Source organism: Copadichromis virginalis, linkage group LG19 (assembly GCF_057382275.1).
Source record: "Copadichromis virginalis isolate Kocher_CV1m ecotype Utaka linkage group LG19, C_Virginalis_male_GT1.1, whole genome shotgun sequence".
NCBI classification, from domain to species: domain Eukaryota; kingdom Metazoa; phylum Chordata; class Actinopteri; order Cichliformes; family Cichlidae; genus Copadichromis; species Copadichromis virginalis.
In genome coordinates, this window is record NC_140636.1 from 16,112,514 (window position 1) to 16,129,518 (window position 17,005).

At 45.2% G+C, this 17,005-nt stretch overlaps 2 protein-coding genes across 4 annotated transcripts in view; one reads left to right on the forward strand and one right to left on the reverse strand.

Moving 5' to 3' along the window:
* Positions 1 to 11,713, forward strand: part of ralgapa2 (Ral GTPase activating protein catalytic subunit alpha 2) — a 97,010-nt gene extending 85,297 nt beyond the window's left edge. For 2 of the 3 annotated variants that reach the window (XM_085442356.1, XM_085442358.1), the window contains 3 exons: positions 3,280 to 3,401; positions 6,071 to 6,130; positions 9,111 to 11,713. In XM_085442356.1, the coding sequence (XP_085298482.1) occupies positions 3,280 to 3,401; positions 6,071 to 6,130; positions 9,111 to 9,271 (343 nt within the window). In that variant the 3' untranslated portion in view covers positions 9,272 to 11,713. The remainder of the gene's footprint in view (positions 1 to 3,279; positions 3,402 to 6,070; positions 6,131 to 9,110) is intronic. The other variant, XM_085442357.1, reaches the window with a different exon arrangement.
* A 1,753-nt stretch (positions 11,714 to 13,466) lies between these two features.
* On the reverse strand, positions 13,467 to 16,202 carry insm1b (insulinoma-associated 1b). Its single transcript, XM_085442236.1, has one exon. The coding sequence runs from the start codon at positions 16,009 to 16,011 to the stop codon at positions 14,557 to 14,559; it is 1,455 nt and encodes a 484-aa protein (XP_085298362.1). The 5' UTR covers positions 16,012 to 16,202; the 3' UTR covers positions 13,467 to 14,556.
* Between the last annotated feature and the right edge of the window lie 803 nt (positions 16,203 to 17,005).

Genomic DNA, 17,005 nt, shown 5'->3' on the forward strand with positions numbered 1-17,005 from the left:
AAAAGGAGCATTTCTCAAATGTGTAAAGTGTTGGAGTTAATAGGCTTTTCTCTCTATAGCATCCACTTCCACCCCACCCTCATAACTCCAAAACGACCACATCCATGTCTCCAGATATCATCTCCTAACTAAAGTTGTTTTACATTAACTCCAACCTGGGAGGTTTTTTTTCTCATTACTATCCCAGTGTTTGCCACGCTCCATAAACATTACATTGGTTTTCCTTTCTTCTCCCTAATAAGAATGCAGCCGCTTGGAACGTAGGGGTTCCTTGGAAATTCCCAAAGTGGTTCTGCAAACTCTCCTCCCACCCGTGCTCGTCTTTCTTGACCTCCCTGTTCAGCTGTAAATGACAGTTATGTCACGGGTGACTTGAGTTGCGTTCCATCTGTGGAAATGTAGACCTGTCTGCATTTTCCTTTTTATATTTCATCCCTCGCTTTATGAGATTTTTTTTTTTATGGCACAGGATATGGGGTTTAGCCTTCTGTGATACAGTTCATCAGGAAGGCTTTCATAACGGGTAACATTTTCAGGAAGTATGAAGGTTTCTAAGCTGCCGTCCTCTTTCCCGGTCTCACAAACATGAATATTTACCAAGAACTCACCAACTGTAGCTGGAGCTTATTTTTCCACTAAAAGTAGGTCAGTGTCTGCGGGTTTGGTGTCCATAACATGGACACGGCGTTTGCATCATTGTTCTGGATGTGTCCCCTGATTACTATACTGCATAGAGGTAACAGCGTCTGTGCATATGCAGGGGAACAAGCTGTGCCCATGCCTAAGTAATTAGAGACCAGCATAAAACTGAGAGTGAAGGCAAGATTACCCCTCACTGTGCATCAGGTCTGATTTCTGTGCAACAATTTTTTGTTTTTACCCGCAGATAGCATCTCACATTTACTTAAGTGAGCTGATTATGGCTCTCGCTTTTACTCATCCCCAGAATACCTTTTATTAGTCTCCCTCCCTCACCACCTGTTTTTCTCCCCCTCCTTCTGTCATATTTTCTCTCGTCTCTTGATAATTCTGTACTATCTACCTTCATTTTATTCTGTGAAGTTTTTTTTTTTTCTCTCTCTCTGTCTCTCACCCAGTATAATCCATTTGTCTAACTTGGATAGAGGGCAGCGGAAGGAAGTAGTGGAGGAGAGGCGTGTGTCAGAGTCAGAGAGAGCGTCTGCTCCAGCTGGAGTCAATATTTGCTTTAGGAATCTCAATAACAGGCCTGCAGTCATCTGCATCTCTGATAATGGACAGCCATATGGCTCTGTTGACCCACGCTGTGCTGAGGTTCTCTCTCCCCATCCTTCCTTGTTTTTCATTTCTCGGCGTCCTTTTAAGTTCTCTCGTTTCTTCTCATTCAATCAGTCTTTTTCCTATATTTTGCCCTCCACTTGCCACCTCAAATGTGGACACATTTTGCTCTTTTTTTTTTTTTTTTTTAACAAACATCCTTTCTCTCGGTCATCCACTAAACCCTGGATATGACCCACCACACAGAGCTGTGACCCAAGTTACCATGGCAGCAGAGCCTGGGATACCCACTCTTTGTCCAGCACGGTTTCAAACAAGTGACAGAAAACAGTGACGTTGCATGTCTGGCTATGACAAGAAGACAGATGCAAAGCTCACGGCGAAGTGCTTTTACGTGCTTGAAGTCATGCTGCTCTGCATTTCCTAAATGGAGGTGTTGGCAAAGAATAAGCAATTAGGTGCAGCATATAGTCGGCAGGTCGTACACTTAATATATTTATTTTTAATCTTCCCGTTTCTTTATTTTTGTGAGCTTTTAATTTAATGGATGTCTTAGTGTTGTGTCCTGACAAGTGTCCAAATGAGGTTATGTAAAGCTTCTGCTTCATTTTTTTTAGCAAAGTAAACTTCTCTTGTGTTTGAGCAACATGTATATTTTATTTATTAATGATCTCCTGCATGTTGGGGGGAAAAACATTAAGTCGTGGCTTGTCAGTGAACTTACTTCCTGTTATCTTGTCTCTTATTCTGCCCTCTGTCCGTTTCTGACTCGCAGCAGCTTGGCCATCGTACCCTCTGGTGTGTCCCGGCTCAGGTGCCCGTCATCCCCGCTTTGCTACGGTTCCCTTCAAAGCCATTGGTCATGGCTGCGTTGGCCCCTGCTGTGGCGGCATGTGCCCACAGCAGGCCTCCTGCCCACTAGCTGTCTCGTCCTATCTATCTAACCCAGACTAGAGCCTCTCAGCCCAGTCCAGCCTATCTCAGCTCAGCCTGGTACAGCTTTGGCGTCAGCAGCGGCCCGGTGTCACTCCACCCTGGCAATCATAATGAGACGAGGGGGAGGAGGGTGTCGGCGTTCAGCAGCGAGAGCTCCGCGTGTGTGTTTCAGTGCGAGAGCGTATGCATTTGTCAAGCAATTTGTCAGGTGTCGTCTGTGAAGGAAACATGACTACAACAGACAGCTGAGAATAATCAGACTACACACACACACACACACACACACACACACACACACACACGTATCTCACAGCACTTAGGATCATTATGGCTCCAGATAGACCTTTTTACTCCAATAGTTCACTACACCATATTTCATCCAGCACTTGCCGCCATTCCACAACATGATATATCTGTGATAATGATATGATAATGGCCATCAGAATGTTTTCCACCCTACCCAGCAGCCTTTTTGCGGGCTTATTTGTTTATATATTTATTTATTTATTGGAGCTTTCTCATTTCAAACCCAGCCATCCATCCTGCATGCTGGCTGCCCAGGCCCCAGTCACTGCTTGTCACTCTGAATTTCAAATGGCTCCAATTTTCCCCCTGATGGCACGGAGAAGTGGCAGGCAGCACATCAGGGAGGGTGGTCCTAGACATGCTGCCTGCAGCAGGGGTTCTATTAGAGCGAAGAGAGGGATGAGAGGCGGGAGAGGACAGGAGAGGAGAGTTTTCGAGCATCACGCCAGTAGTGATGTATTCTTTCTTTCTTTCTTTATGATTATTGTGGAGACTGCATTCTCATTTTGGGGTTGGTGTGGCATGGCTGATTGTTCCATCTTTGCTTCTGGCTGGGTTTTGCTGATGGTGGAGCTGCCCTGCCCGCTAAAGCTGCCACTCACTCCCACAGCACTGTTTGTGTGCGGCGCATCCAGAAAAATGTGGCTGTTATTTGTCTTTATTTTTTGTTTGTTGAAATCTGCAAGAAATTAATTTATATTTTTATGTAACTCTTATGAGAATCAAAGGCTTTTTCTCCTGTTTATCATTATGTGCTTTCCCTTAACAAGACCTTACCAGCTATGAGGAGCGGGCACTCTACTTGGAGGCCATTGTTCAGAACCATAGAGAGGTCATGACCTTTGAAGACTTTGCCTCACAGGTTTTCTCCCCCTCCCCTGGATATCCAATGAGTGGGACAGGTGAGAAATGAACCACACTGCAATTCTGTCCTCTTCCTCATTCTTTCCACTCCACCTCTTTCTGTCTCTCCATCTCACTCCTGCTTCATTACCTTTGGGTATTTTCCTCCCATGCCTTCTTCCCTTTTTCCTCATCATCTCTTCCCCCCGCGTTTCAGTCTCTCTTCTTCCTTCAAAACACACCTGTCCAAACCTTTTTCCTCTCCCACCCCCCCTCTCTCTCCACTCCAAGCCCACGCTCACCGATGAATATCAAACGACGGGCCCAGGCTCTTCTTCAAACACTTTTCCACTTCCTCCTGCCCCACTCACGCTACTTTGTACATCTCCTCTTTTTCTTTTCTTTTTTTCAAACCGCATCCTTCCATGCAATTACTTTCCTATGAATATAAGCAGCCTTTTAAATGGCAGTTGCAGGGTGTGTGTCTTTGTGTATGTCTTCATGAGCTCATTCACCAACACTTAAGAGATCCGACCAACAAACAGCAGCTCTCGGATGTCAGCACAGCACTCTTATCAGCCTGTGATGAATAGAATGGAAAACGTGTCTTATCTTGTTCTTCCTACTTGTACCAGCACCGATCGATCTGCGCCAGCACTGAAATCAATACAGGATTGCACTTTTACACTCTATTGGATCTCGACACACGTTCTGTTTTGACAAGAAAAGCACTCCACAGCATCACTCCGCAGACGTCGTGTCATTATCGAATCTGTCAGAGCTTATGTTTTGAACGAGGTTTACCGTGTAAGCTGTATTTTTGTGCCATATGTGGGCATGTGAAAATTAACTGTCTACTTTTTCTTTCTTCTTTTTTTTGTTGGAATTGGCCTGTCTTATGTCTGTGTCGGACTTCAGATGTTCAGGTGTGATATTCAGGCAGGCGGGAGGTGGTGAGACACATTACCATACTGCTGTGTAGGGGTGTAAAATTTACCTCCTCCATCCTCGGTGCTGAACAAGCGTGCAGGGGCATATAGAAAAACAGGAGTGAAAATCAGAGAGAATTATTTTTAATTGCTCAAAGCAGCTGATGCTGACGAGTATTTCAGTCGCGGGTTGTTTTGACCACCTTCAGGTGAAAAACGTTCGGTACCCGAAACTCTGTTTCCGTGTCGAGTCTGCTTCCAATCTTAGGATCATGATTTAACTATGTATTAGAATTTAGCTATGGGAAATCATAAACGGTGGAGGAAGATTATTGTTGCAGATTATTTTGGAAGAGCCCCAAATGACTGTTGACCCAGCGAACAGAGTTAAAGGGTTCCCAGATTGCTTTGGAGCCGGTCTGAGAAAGGTTAGCTAGAACTGAGAATAATGTTTCACAGCATGAGACGTGTGCTGCAGCCAATGCATGAAGCTCAGAAGTATAATGAAGTCTGCAAGGTCATTGTGTCAGCCTCCCACTGAGCAGCGATATCCCATTTCTCCAGAAACTGTGCAAACAGGCCAACAGAATAATACAAGGATATGCACAAAGGTGTTGTTTAAACTTGCATAAAAATACTACAATACTACAATAATACTACAAATACTAAAAAAAACTACAATAATTTCTTACAGAACTGTGCAGAAGTCTTTAGATTTTGTATGCCTAAGCTAAAATAATTCTAATAATTGGTATGACTGCTTTTATTATTGAACACAGCCTGAACTCTGTTGGGCACTTTCTTGTAATTTCTTTAAGTAGTCCACAGAAAATGTTCTCCAGGCCTCCTGATGGACATTCAAAGCTCTTCTTTGGATGTTTCTGCATTTTTTTTTTTGTTCTCTGTCATGATGATCCCACACTGCCTCAGTAATGCTGAGGTGCGGCTCTGGGGAGGCCAGTCCATGACTGATGGTGTGGTTTTTGTTTGATTTTTCTCTCCGGGTATGCTTTTACTGCACCGTAAAACTGTTATTTTACCAGATTGTTTTGTGACAGGCAACCAATTTAAAATTCTAAAGGCATGATTTAAAGTTGGTTATTACTAAGTTTCTTGTTATGTGTAAACACAACACTGTGTTTACACAGTGATTCGTAGGTCACTATGTGACTTATAGTTCGTATTGTATTTGCTACGTCTGGCGAAACATTAAGCAATGTGAGGTAAATGAAGACTTTTGCGTAGCACTGTATGAGGTTTTGGATATTGCACGTGGAATACACTCAGAATAAGAGTCATTTACAGGCTTCCACTAGGAATAAACCAGCCTATCAAAACTAAAGTTGAGATTAAAATAAAATCCATTTTAAATAGGCTTTCTAAAGTTAGATTATTTCTTCGGTCACTGTCGGTGAAATCCAGGAATTAATGACATTGTAGATGCTACAACCAGTACACACTCTTTTTGTCATTAGCAACAACTCTCACAATTTCATGTGTTTCATTTGTCAACTGCATTTGCTGTATTTCAAAAAGTACGATACGTGTGACGCTTCAGGTCTAATGCATCTCACCAGGCTTAGAGCTTGAATGTGTCTGTGATGGCTGGCTGATGTTGCTCCTCATTCTTTTCAAACGTGCTACCACTCTCACTCTCCTATGCTTTTCCTTTGTGCAGGATTGTGTGTGTGTGTGTGTGTGTCTGTTTATACACAAGTTTGTCTATCCATCTGTCTGTTCACCCATCCTGCTCTGCCTCTCATTGCTGCCACTAACATGTCACTCATGCTCCATGACAGCGTGCAGGCGTTGGCCGGGGATGGTTTGGGACATGGAGTACCCCTGGGCCAAACTGGACTGTAAGACTCTGCCTGCTTCCTCCATACTAGGCATGACGCCCGGCATCGGCTTGCTAACATCTATCACTTCGTTTAGGTCACCCTGAACCCCACCATCGTCAGATAACTAAGGGTTGCGCTTGATTTAGCAGCAGGGTTTGACTTTAAGCCCTGCACACTAATTGCTAAATGAAGCGCTCCTGCAGTTTTGCCAGTTTGCTGTAAGGCATGCAACCCGAGCCCTCCACCTTGGTGGTTTGTCTGTCTTTCATAACTTCATTCTCACAGCTCCTGAATGTAACCCCCGTCTCACCCCACAACTTCAGTCGAGCATCGCGGCTTCCTGCATGAGCTAGCCCGTCTGTCACACCCGGACGAAGACTCCATTCTCACCACTCCGCCCTCCGTGTGTTACAACTTGCACCGTTTTGCTGCATTTTGAGTGTTTTTGTCATTTTGTGATCATTCGCTTTACTTTTTAAAATGATTAACTGCACACAAGAAAACCCATTTTTCTCTCTGGGTAAAAGTACATAAAAGCTCCCCTGACCCTCCGAGGTGCCCCGGCATCTTTTCCCTCTCTCATGCTAACCCTCTCAGCTCGTAACATCGGTGGTAAATGTTTTCCAGCCTCTTGTTTCCATGTGAACTGAACACCATTCGTGCTTGGGATTTTTTTTTCAAAATGGTCTCAGTTTTTAAAAACTCCAAGTAACCAGTTTGTCAGGTAGAGGGGAAAAAATGGCATTTGTTGATTAACTCATCACACAAATCAGTTAACCTTTTCTGACCTTTAAGCCTTTCAGCAACGGCTAACCACGACACCGCACGCGCTGGCTGAAGGTCCCTCCCTCTGTGCCTGAGAGTTTTCTTTTCAGCAGCGTTGTTGTGTCCTCCTGCAGTGTGATTAAGGTTGTGTGTCCTTTCTCTCATGATGCTTTACTTTTTTTTTTTTTTTTTCCCTCCTTTTAGATTAAAAATATCTTAAAGATCCAAATACTGTGTGTGGTGAAGGTAAGCCCCCCAAATGAGGCCGGAAGCTTGTTTTGGTTCCGGCAGCCTGCCTACCTACCTGCTCTTCCCTCGTTCACTCATCCTGGCTGTTCCCCCTCCCCGAACCTCTCCTTTTTCATTCAGTACTAACCGAGCTTTATTTACTGAGCGCTTTAACAAAGGGAAAGGGACAGAAAAACCAGGCTGTTTATTTGGGGTATGTCCTACTGTTTAGGCCAGGCTGGTAATTGAGAGTGATGCACGGTGGGGACAATTAGCACCTGACTAAGTAGCAGCATGAACAATACGGCTACACTTCTGGCCCTCGCTTCTGCATGTGGCGCGCCTTTATCTCTTCCCCCAGCAAACACTTTTTTTTCTTTCTTTCCTTTTTTTTTTCCTCCCTCAATCCCCCCCACCGCCCCCACCCCTGTCATTTCCTCCTGTTGGAGTGTGCCTGTTTGCCTGGGGCAGACTCTGAGACTAACACCTGCCGCACTGGAAGACGTCTTTGTCATCTAAAGCCTTGTTTGAACTGCTGCAGTGGGGACCAATGGGATAGCGGGGCCATTTAAAGAGTCTCTTTGTTTTCTTTCTCCCTTTGCTTCTCCTCTCTTCTTTCCGTCAGAAATGAAGCTCTGCGTACGGCCGTTTTGACCGAGTATAGGGCGGACGTGTTGGGTTGTAATCACGATAATGATGACACATTAGCCTCTTCTGGCTCTGTGTTATTTTTCCCCACTTAGTAGCTTACTTGGAAAATTAATTCTTACAAAAGGCCATACAGTGAAGAAGATCATTTAGAAACTGATGCAACCGCAGTCATTAAGTGCCACAGTGGTAGTGATGACTGTTTAGTGCAGCGCGTCTTTAATGGTGTGTTGACTGGATTGCCTTTAATAGTCGTATGTTTTTCCAGCAGATGCATTTTGCAAGAGTTTACTGTAGGAATGAGTACAATACGGGAATGCAGAAATCGTCCTGCTCATTTTTACCCAAACCCGATCCTTTTTTTTTCCTTTTTCTTTTCTTTTTTTTATATTCATATGCAGATTTGAGAATGCATGTTCAGACCCCCCCCCGCCTCACCTCCCCTCTAGCCCTTCACAATACCCACACCCAGCGTTTCATCCACGGCCCAGCCTCCTCTCTGTGAGCCGTGGCTCTGGATGCTGCTGGTGTCCACTGTGCGGCTGAGTGTCTGTTACTCCAGCCATCTGCCATTCCTTTTAGCCGCTGCAACTTGAGATGCCTCTGAAAAAATGGCAGGAAATAAAAGGATAGGAAAGAAAATAGGCAACCAGATGCCACCTCAACAAAGCAGAAAAGTTGTTTAAACTCGAGGCACGGGGCCAAAGCGGGTGGGGGCGGGGTGGGGGCGCGCCCGTAGTTGGGGTTTGGTCAGGGGCACAGCGAGGAAGTCGGCGTTCACAATAATTGATTGTCCTCGCCAGCATTTCATGCCCACCTCCCGGCTTATTACCGTTTGTCATAATCATTGAAGTGAAGTTTTTGTGGAAAAGGAAAATGTTTGACAATAGGAAGGCTCCACATGTCCACAACAAGAGCGTAATGTGTAATTTCATTTTCATTCAAAGCATTCTGCTGTCACACTGTGAACTGAATACTTTTTTTTTTTTTACAAAGGTTGCCTCATTTTTCACATCATAAAAGGGAAACTGTTGGGGATAAAGGCGGCTTCTCTTTCAACAAGCTTTGCTTCTCTGCAGCATGTGAAAAAAGCATGTGATTTCTGAGATGCGGCATCTTGATTCGAATGAATTCTGCTCTGCAGCAAACTCGAATCCCGACACTCTTTTATTCTAAACTTGGTATTTGTGTGAATGTTGGTGGAAATCCAGGGAATTGGGTGATCCTGGTTTTGGGAGCAGCCGCGTGCATGATGGAGCGTGCTGGGATATAAAACAATCAAATCCTCCTCTCCCTGTCTCTCTCTCTCGTTGTCGTGTTTCTGTCTACAAACTTTTCCTCCATTTCTCTCTCCCAGGGTCTTTCACCGGCAGCGGAAGCACCGAAGCCGGAAGCATCACCACCACAACAACAGATTCAGTCGACCAGGTGTCTCCCACCATGCCCCGTGCCACAAAGAACAGAGTTTCCGGGAAACTCCGCCGATCAGCCAGCGCTATAAGCAAATCCTCCAACTGAGCTCTTCAACCCATCCCCCTCTTCCCCCTACCCGAGTGCCGCCTTCAGTCTTTTCTCGAAAAACCTCACAAACTCAGCCGAGACTGCAAGAAATTACTTTGATGTTTCGTTTTTTTTTTCCGTTTTTGTGACATATAAACATTAACTGGAGCATACGGCAATTTTTAATTTAAGTGGCGATCATTGATTTCTTTGTCAGTACATTTCACTTTGTTGTGGTGTTAACTGAGACAGGTGTGTACGTGAAAGTAAGCTATTTATGTTCGTTGGTTTCAGCATAGGAGGCACCTGCAATGATTTTATCCTCATTTTCTAGAGCGCTCGCGTGCGCTAGAAAAACACTTAAAGTTCTTACTGTAGTAAGGTAATGGGAGACTGTTTTACCCTGTTTCTGTAGTTCCTCTGTCCCAGCACTTCATGTAACAAAGCACTGATGACGCAGCTGTAAATGACACCACGCTAAAACTGCACAAGAGTTTGGTATCCATTTATAAATAAGTCTGCCTTTTATACCTCTGTTTGCATCCGCCACAGCCTCTCTGTGTCAAAGATACCATTTCAGTTAGCGGCAGTGTGATGCCGTCCCATCCACGTTGGGGAATGATGTTCCTGCAGGGAAAAGCACCAATGGATGGGGAAAGCCTCCCCTGAATGTTTCGCATTCGCTGCACTAGTACACGGGAGTCCCTGCAGCATGTCCAGCCAGAGGCTGTTTAATTGTTTTGAACTCGGAGTGGACAATCGATGACGTCTTTCTAACTTGAGCTGAAATGACATTTGGGTTTCGTTTTTTTTACTACTCTAATTTTCCTTTTTAAATGAATTCCAATGGATCGCGTCATTATTTGATTTATGCAACTGCGCTGGAATGAGAAAACACTGCGTTTGTAATTGTTTTCTGATGTCGTTAACATAGGCTCATGTCCGGTAATTAAATAAGTTCCTCCTGTCTCTTTCCTCTGCTATCAGTTTCCCTGTCCTGTAAAGCCGAGACATCGACATTCCAACATTCCCAACACACGCAGACCACGGTCTTTGCACTCACTCTTGTCAGTTAACATCAAATGCTTCTTTGTTCTTGGATGTAAATTGCTTTAAATATTATTTGTTGATGTCAGTCTGTTGGATGGACTGTTTGAATTATCTTTTGCGGTGTTGTGTGTTTGTGTGGTGTTTAAAGGAAAAATGCCGCCAGAGCCTCAGGTAACTCCATGCACTGGTGTGTGTGTGTGTGTGAGAGATTGTGTTTCTGAGGGAGCTTCTCACAGTGCCTGTGTAATGTCTGTCTTCTAAGATGATGTCCCACATTATTTCCACGCCCCACAATCAAATCTCAGCGTCCCGTCTCCTCCTCAGGAGTAAAAAAAAAAAAAAAAAAGTCTCTTCCTCCCTCTGCGTCTCTCAAGTTCACGTCTCATGAAAACAGCAACAGATGGATTTTTGCTCTTTATTTATTGGTGGTGTGCTGCCACCTTCTTTGTGTCAGTGGCATCCATTCGTCCTCTTTCCCATGATCCTCTTCCCATGTCATGGCCTCCTGAGGCCATGGGAGGGGATGGCGGTGGGGAGGAGGAGGGGGCTGGGTTTAGGTGGCATGCCAGAGCTGAACTCTTAACAGCCCTCCTAGCAACAGCCAGCCCGCCTCTCGCACTCCTCCAACCTGCCAGCTCGAGTTGTCATGGTAGCCAGGTGTCCCCCGCCTCCCCTCCCTCCCACTCACCCACTCACTCGCAAACCTACTCACTCACATAAACACACTATAGACTCTCACCCTCTGAGGGCTCCACCTAAGCTGCAACACTATCCCCCATCTGTTGCACTACTATGCCTTACTTTCCCTGCGTTCCTCTGTCGGTTTCTCCACATCTCACCTCCTGTTGGTCCGTTCCCCGAGCAGGATGTGAGGAATCCCCGCAGCAGGAGGAGGACTGACAGATCTGTGCTCTCTTTATTTTATGTGTTGTCATTTTTGAGGAATGTATAGATATATAGGCCTGGATCACATCTATGGTTTTAATTTTCCCCAAAGCCACTTGAAGGAACTGACCATGATGTTGATCCAAAGATTGTAGCTTATAGAATATGTCTGTTAAAAGAGGGCTCGCGCCTTCCTTTCGGAGGATTAGTCACTGGAGGTGTTAGTTCGGACCAAGATTGTGTGTCTTATACGCGTGAAGAAATTGAGATAGTCGTAGTTTTAGTTATTTTCTCCTTCTCGTTTTAGAAATCCTTGTACATTGTGTCAAATTTGAGGGCTTCATTGCCCTCAGGATATAAATATATTAATGCCTGTAATATAATCTTTGTATAAGAGGGGGGAAAAGCTTGAAACTTTCATCATTACTTGTCAACATATCAAACTGTTTTTAATGACCGAAGTCCTGCTATCTTTATTAGAAATGTGAAAACTGAAACATTTCATTAAATCAATTTGAAATTCTACCTGTTGTTTGCTGTATTTCTGATTATCTGGATTTGTAAGGTTTGTGTGTGTGGTTATGATGGTGCTGTTGCCATGGGCTTTCTGACCCTGGCCTGGCCATGCTGGCAGCAGCAGGAGTAATCTGACCCTCCTCCCATCTGTCTCCCCTGCTGCTCTACCCTGCTTAGAGGAGCATAATGGAGCCCCACCAGGAGGTACAGGTGCAATTGGTTGCAGCATCTACAGGTGCCCTGCCTCTCCTGGGCCACATAAAGACGCAAGAAAAGTACTTGACTGTAATTGGAGCCCTTAAATTGTGCATCCGTGAGAAAGAAACCTAATGTTGCCCCATTTTCACCCGGCTCGGCACTGTTTGCTTGTTTGTCACCGACTCTGAGATACGTTACGACAGAACAGGCTGATATCCCCGTGAATACTACCAAATTGTGTTATTTCATGTGTTACGCTGGCAGCTGCAGTCAATTTTCACACTTCAGATCTCACTCTTTCTTAATGTATTGTCAGTGTTGCCTGGAGGAGCTCGAGGGGGTAACACTGAAAAGTTGGCCTTCTCTTTGGCCTTGCACCGCTGCAGGAGTTTTAATAAGCACAAGAACTCTGCAGAAGCAGGAAGAGACTGTGAGGAGTTCAAGTTAGTGAAGAGGTGATGTTTTTAAATGTGTGTGTGTGTGTGGGTGTATATATATATATATATATATATATATATATATATATATATATATATATATATATATATATATATATATATATATATATTTTTTTTTTTTTTTTTTTTTTACACTACATTAGTCTTTCAGTTGACCACCTTTTTTGTCATCACTGATCGGCCTGTGAGGTCAGCTATATGTGTCTTTTGCTAAATTACCACCAACTTAATGCTTTATGGATTCTGGAGGTCAGCTTTGAAGCCGGTTGTGCCCTGATGTGTCCTAAATCATTTGAAAACAACCGAAGCAGGAAAAGAAATCGAGTTGTGTGAGTTTTCCAAAGCAGACAAATGTTTTACTGCTGCAGAGGTGAGTTCTGATCCACCACCTCTTTGTCCTGCTGTCATGTCCTGACGTGGTATTAAGAGGGTGAATTTATGATTAGGCCTTAAGTGCTTCACTGAGGCAGCGAAACGGCGTCTATGGAGCCACCGCAGCGATGATTTACGCAGAATAAGTCTGATGTCGAAGGCACAGGGGGGTTTAGCCAAGGGAGTTGGACTTTCTCCCTGTTAAAGACGACTAAATAGATTGGTATCGTTTTGGAGTGTCACCATGTGTGGGAGAGGTGTTGAAGAGGAACCTTTACAGGTTTTGAAAGGTGACTTGGTTTAATTTCACTCTGTCAAAGTTTAACAATTTGTCATCTCGCTCCTGTACTTCAGAAGGCTGCTGTCAGAATCAACTTCAAATCAGCTGATCAGGCATAAAAAATGGGACAAAAAGTGCCCACGATGCCTCCTGTAGAACATTTTAGTCGAATAGAGTTTAAAATATGTGTGGAGGAACGGAGCGGGATTTATTTTGGTGCGTGTTCCTGTGCGCACTGCGCAGTTTGCGGGTTGAAATTAAGAAAACGATTGATGCACGTGGGCAATTTGGCATTTCTTCTCGGCTTTTCCAAAAGGAGCAAAACCAGAACGAGCCACGAGCTCATTGTGATTTAGTAATAATTATTGTAGCACGAGGAGTTTTGTTTGGACATAAAGTTCATGGTGTCGTGTGCGGCTTCCTGTCTGTGTGAAAAGCGTCTTGAGACCACGTGTCCTTTGGAAAATATTTTATTTCGATAGACAACAACGATATACACATACAATCAAAGCGCTATAAAAGCCAACATTTAAGAAAAATAACTTGTCCTTAAAAAAGATTGCATCTAAGGTAAGAGCTTTACGTTTTTTCCTCTTTTTTTATTTTTTTATTTTTTATTTTTTTTACAAGAGCTGTGGAGATTGAAGATTAAAACCCGACCCACGACATTTATCACAACTCATAAATTTGACAAAAAGAAACAAAACAAAAAAACACAAAAGATTTGGCTATACGACATGTAAACTGCCAGAACGATTCACAGGAAAAAATCACGACAAACACAACAATAAGTTACATAAAATAATTAGAATAAATAAATAAATAAACATATGATGACAAATATTGCAACAATTTTCAAGAATAATAATAAAATATGTGCCAGCATTCAAATTAAAACAATCTATGTTGACTTTTTTAAGGCAGTTATACAGCGGGATTTGGATGTGTACGTAGGCTATTTCGGACTAGGCTTATTTGTATACTAAAGGCATTTGTGGTTCTACTAAACAGGGAATTCCTCAGTCACTCCTTTTTTTTTTTTTTTCTCCATCAACACAAAGTAAGTTCTGTCATTCACAAACTAGCGTAAAGCTACAGTGATAGAGCAATCACGGCCGGTGAAGTCAACAGGCTTTGATGGGGAAAAGGATTTCTGAGAAATTTAAGACATTTCTTAGGTCTAGAAGCTATCGTTGAACATGTGCTGTCCTAGAAAAATACCCTTTAACAGTCAAACTAACGCTTTGTATTCGTTTGTTTTTTTTTTTTATCTTGATAAACTAATTTGAGAAAGAACATCTCAAAATAGGCCTATATGTAATTCAAATATAGAGAGAAGCATTCAACAATCACTGATTGGCATGGAAAAGACACCACTTAAACATTAAACCGCCCTGCCTTTCATTGGCCTAAAGTTATGGCAGTGAGCACAAACCCTTTGTGTTTTCGTTTTTCTTTTTTAACCCCCTAAGCCACTTTTCTATCCGCTTCTTAATTATTATTTTTAATTTCCCCCCATCAAAGGCACGAGTTCTGTGTTGTCTTTAGCAGGCGGGGCGCACCGGCATTTGGAGCAGGATCACCTGCCTGTTCTCCGAGGGGTGGCACTTGTTTATGTGCCTGGTGAGCCCCGGCGAGCTGTAGAGGGTGGCGGGGCAGTATTTGCACGGGTAAATCTGGGAGGAGTGCATGAGGCGCAGGTGTCTCTCCTGGCCGGCCCTGCTGGTGAAGCTCTCCCGGCACACCGGGCACAGCAGGCAGTCCACCGGGCTCAGATTGAGGGGGCTTTGGTTTGAGGCTTCCGCTGAGGATGAGGATGATGACGCTGATGAGGAGGTGTTTGACTCCGGAGCCTGCTCTGCCGGGCGGTCGCTGGTTTGAAACCCGCGCTCCTCCAGCACTTTCTTTTGCAGGGCCTGGTGTCCCATGATGTGTTTCCTTAGGCACGCCTGCCGCTTAAACCTCTTCCCGCAGAACTGGCAGTCATAGCAGCCATCTTCAGAACCCGATTCGGACAGACCTGGACTCGGGGTGTCTCTGTCACTCATGTCTTTGGCTTCGTCGGAGACTGACTTGACACCTAGTGGTGGCATTTTGGCCATTTCAGGTTTGATGCCCTGCGCGGGTGGCATGGCGGGCGCGCCGGTGGTCCGAGGTTTGTGCCAGCGGCGGTGAGAGGCGAGGTTTGCCGGGCAGCTGAACATCTTATCGCACTCAGGACACCGGTACTCGACCCTGACTATGCGGGAGCACTTGTGCTGAGCCAGGGAGAACGGATCCGCGTACGCCTCCTTGCACAGCTGGCACACGAACTCCCCCAGAGGTTTGTTTCCTGCGGAGGACTGAGCCCGCGGCTTCATCTCCACCGGACCCTCTTTGATTTTGAGACCAAGCACCGGAGAAGTCGTCACCTCATCTTCAAAGTTGAGTTTTCTAATGGCTTTGGGTTTTTTGGATGCGGCTTTAGATTTGCGCTCCGTTCCATCAGTTGCGGGTCTTTTGGTGCCGACTCGGTTGCTTGGTCCCGGGAGGCTGCTGCTGCTGGTGGTGCTGGTGCCGCTGCGGCTGCTGTTGCTGGTGCCGATTTTCAGGTCGACCGGGGCGTACAGGAGGTGATCCAGACCGGAGAGGGAGGCGGGTGTTGGGAATGACTCGGCAGAAATAGGCGAGCCCAGATTGAAACTTCGCTCGAAATATCCCCTGTCGTGCTCCTTGCTGATGGGCCGGGTGGGGCTGTAGAGGGCTTGGCACACGGCTTCTGGGTTGCCGAACTGTGCCGGCTTCTCCATTCTTGGCACCGACGCGTCAGCTGCGGTGAAATCCGGCGATGCGGAGGCGCGGTCCGGACTGGACGCCACTGAAATCGGCGGGGATGGGTCCGTGTGACTCGGCAAGGCAGCTGGGGTGGGTGGCTCCTGGAGGTCATCATCGTCTGACCGAGTCCTGTAGGAAACATGTGCAGATTTCTTGTTTCTTTTTACCAGGAATCCTTTGGGCATCTTGGCGAGGAACGGCGAAAAGGCACTTCGGGGAGGTGGGTAAAATCTGGAGTATCCAGGTTTGAAAAATATGGCAACACTAGAGGCTTATGGGACTTGATTTCCCCAGTATATCGATCCCTCTGTTGCTGAAATGTTTTCGTCTCCAAGGCATAGCTCCACTCTTTTTATGCCGGAATGATGCTATTGTTCTCGCCCCCCCTGTTGCAGCATCCCCGACCAATCGGATGAAACCAAGATCCCAGTGGGTTTTATTGTGGGAGGGCTCAGATCCTGGGTTTGCTGGATTTCGTTGGAGGATGTGCAGATAGCTTAGCAGATGTACTGGCGGTTTATTACATTAATGTGTGCGCTCTGCCCCTCCCCGACAGAGGCACACGCCGGGACCCTCCTCTTTTTACGGTCTGATGGGCCCCTACACAAATGCACACGTGCCACTGCTTTGTGGTTCTCCTCCGGGGGTCCCGGAGTTGCCAAAAGGAAATGTCCGTCACCGCCACAATTATCACAATTTCGAATTAAAACTGGGTGAGACAAGCTTGGTTAAACAGAAACCCAAAGGTGTGTTTCTTCACGTGTCCGCTGTGGTGTTGGTCAGAGAGGCGGCTCGCCTCACACACGGCTGTAAAACTGTGTTTGCAGTGCACAGTCATCCAGTTTGTTTTAAGACTAAACATTTTTTCTATCCACGCACTTGACTCGTTTACGCGTGACCTTTACGCGCGTTCCGCGGGCACATCAGTGAACTAAAGACACTTTTTAAAGACCTTTATTTTGGTCTTGAATAAACACTACAGAGGGAGTGTTTCTTTATTTTAGGGCACGTGTCTGTCTCGGTAGTTTAACTCGACATATAAATCAGTCATCTCGCTGCATACATAAGTAATAAGAAGGCCCTCTGGTCTTTGTGCACAATGGCTACGTCTGCCCGTGCTTGGATATCCTGTCTCTCTTTTTTCGGTTTGAAAGGCAAATTGACCTCTTAACTGTGAAA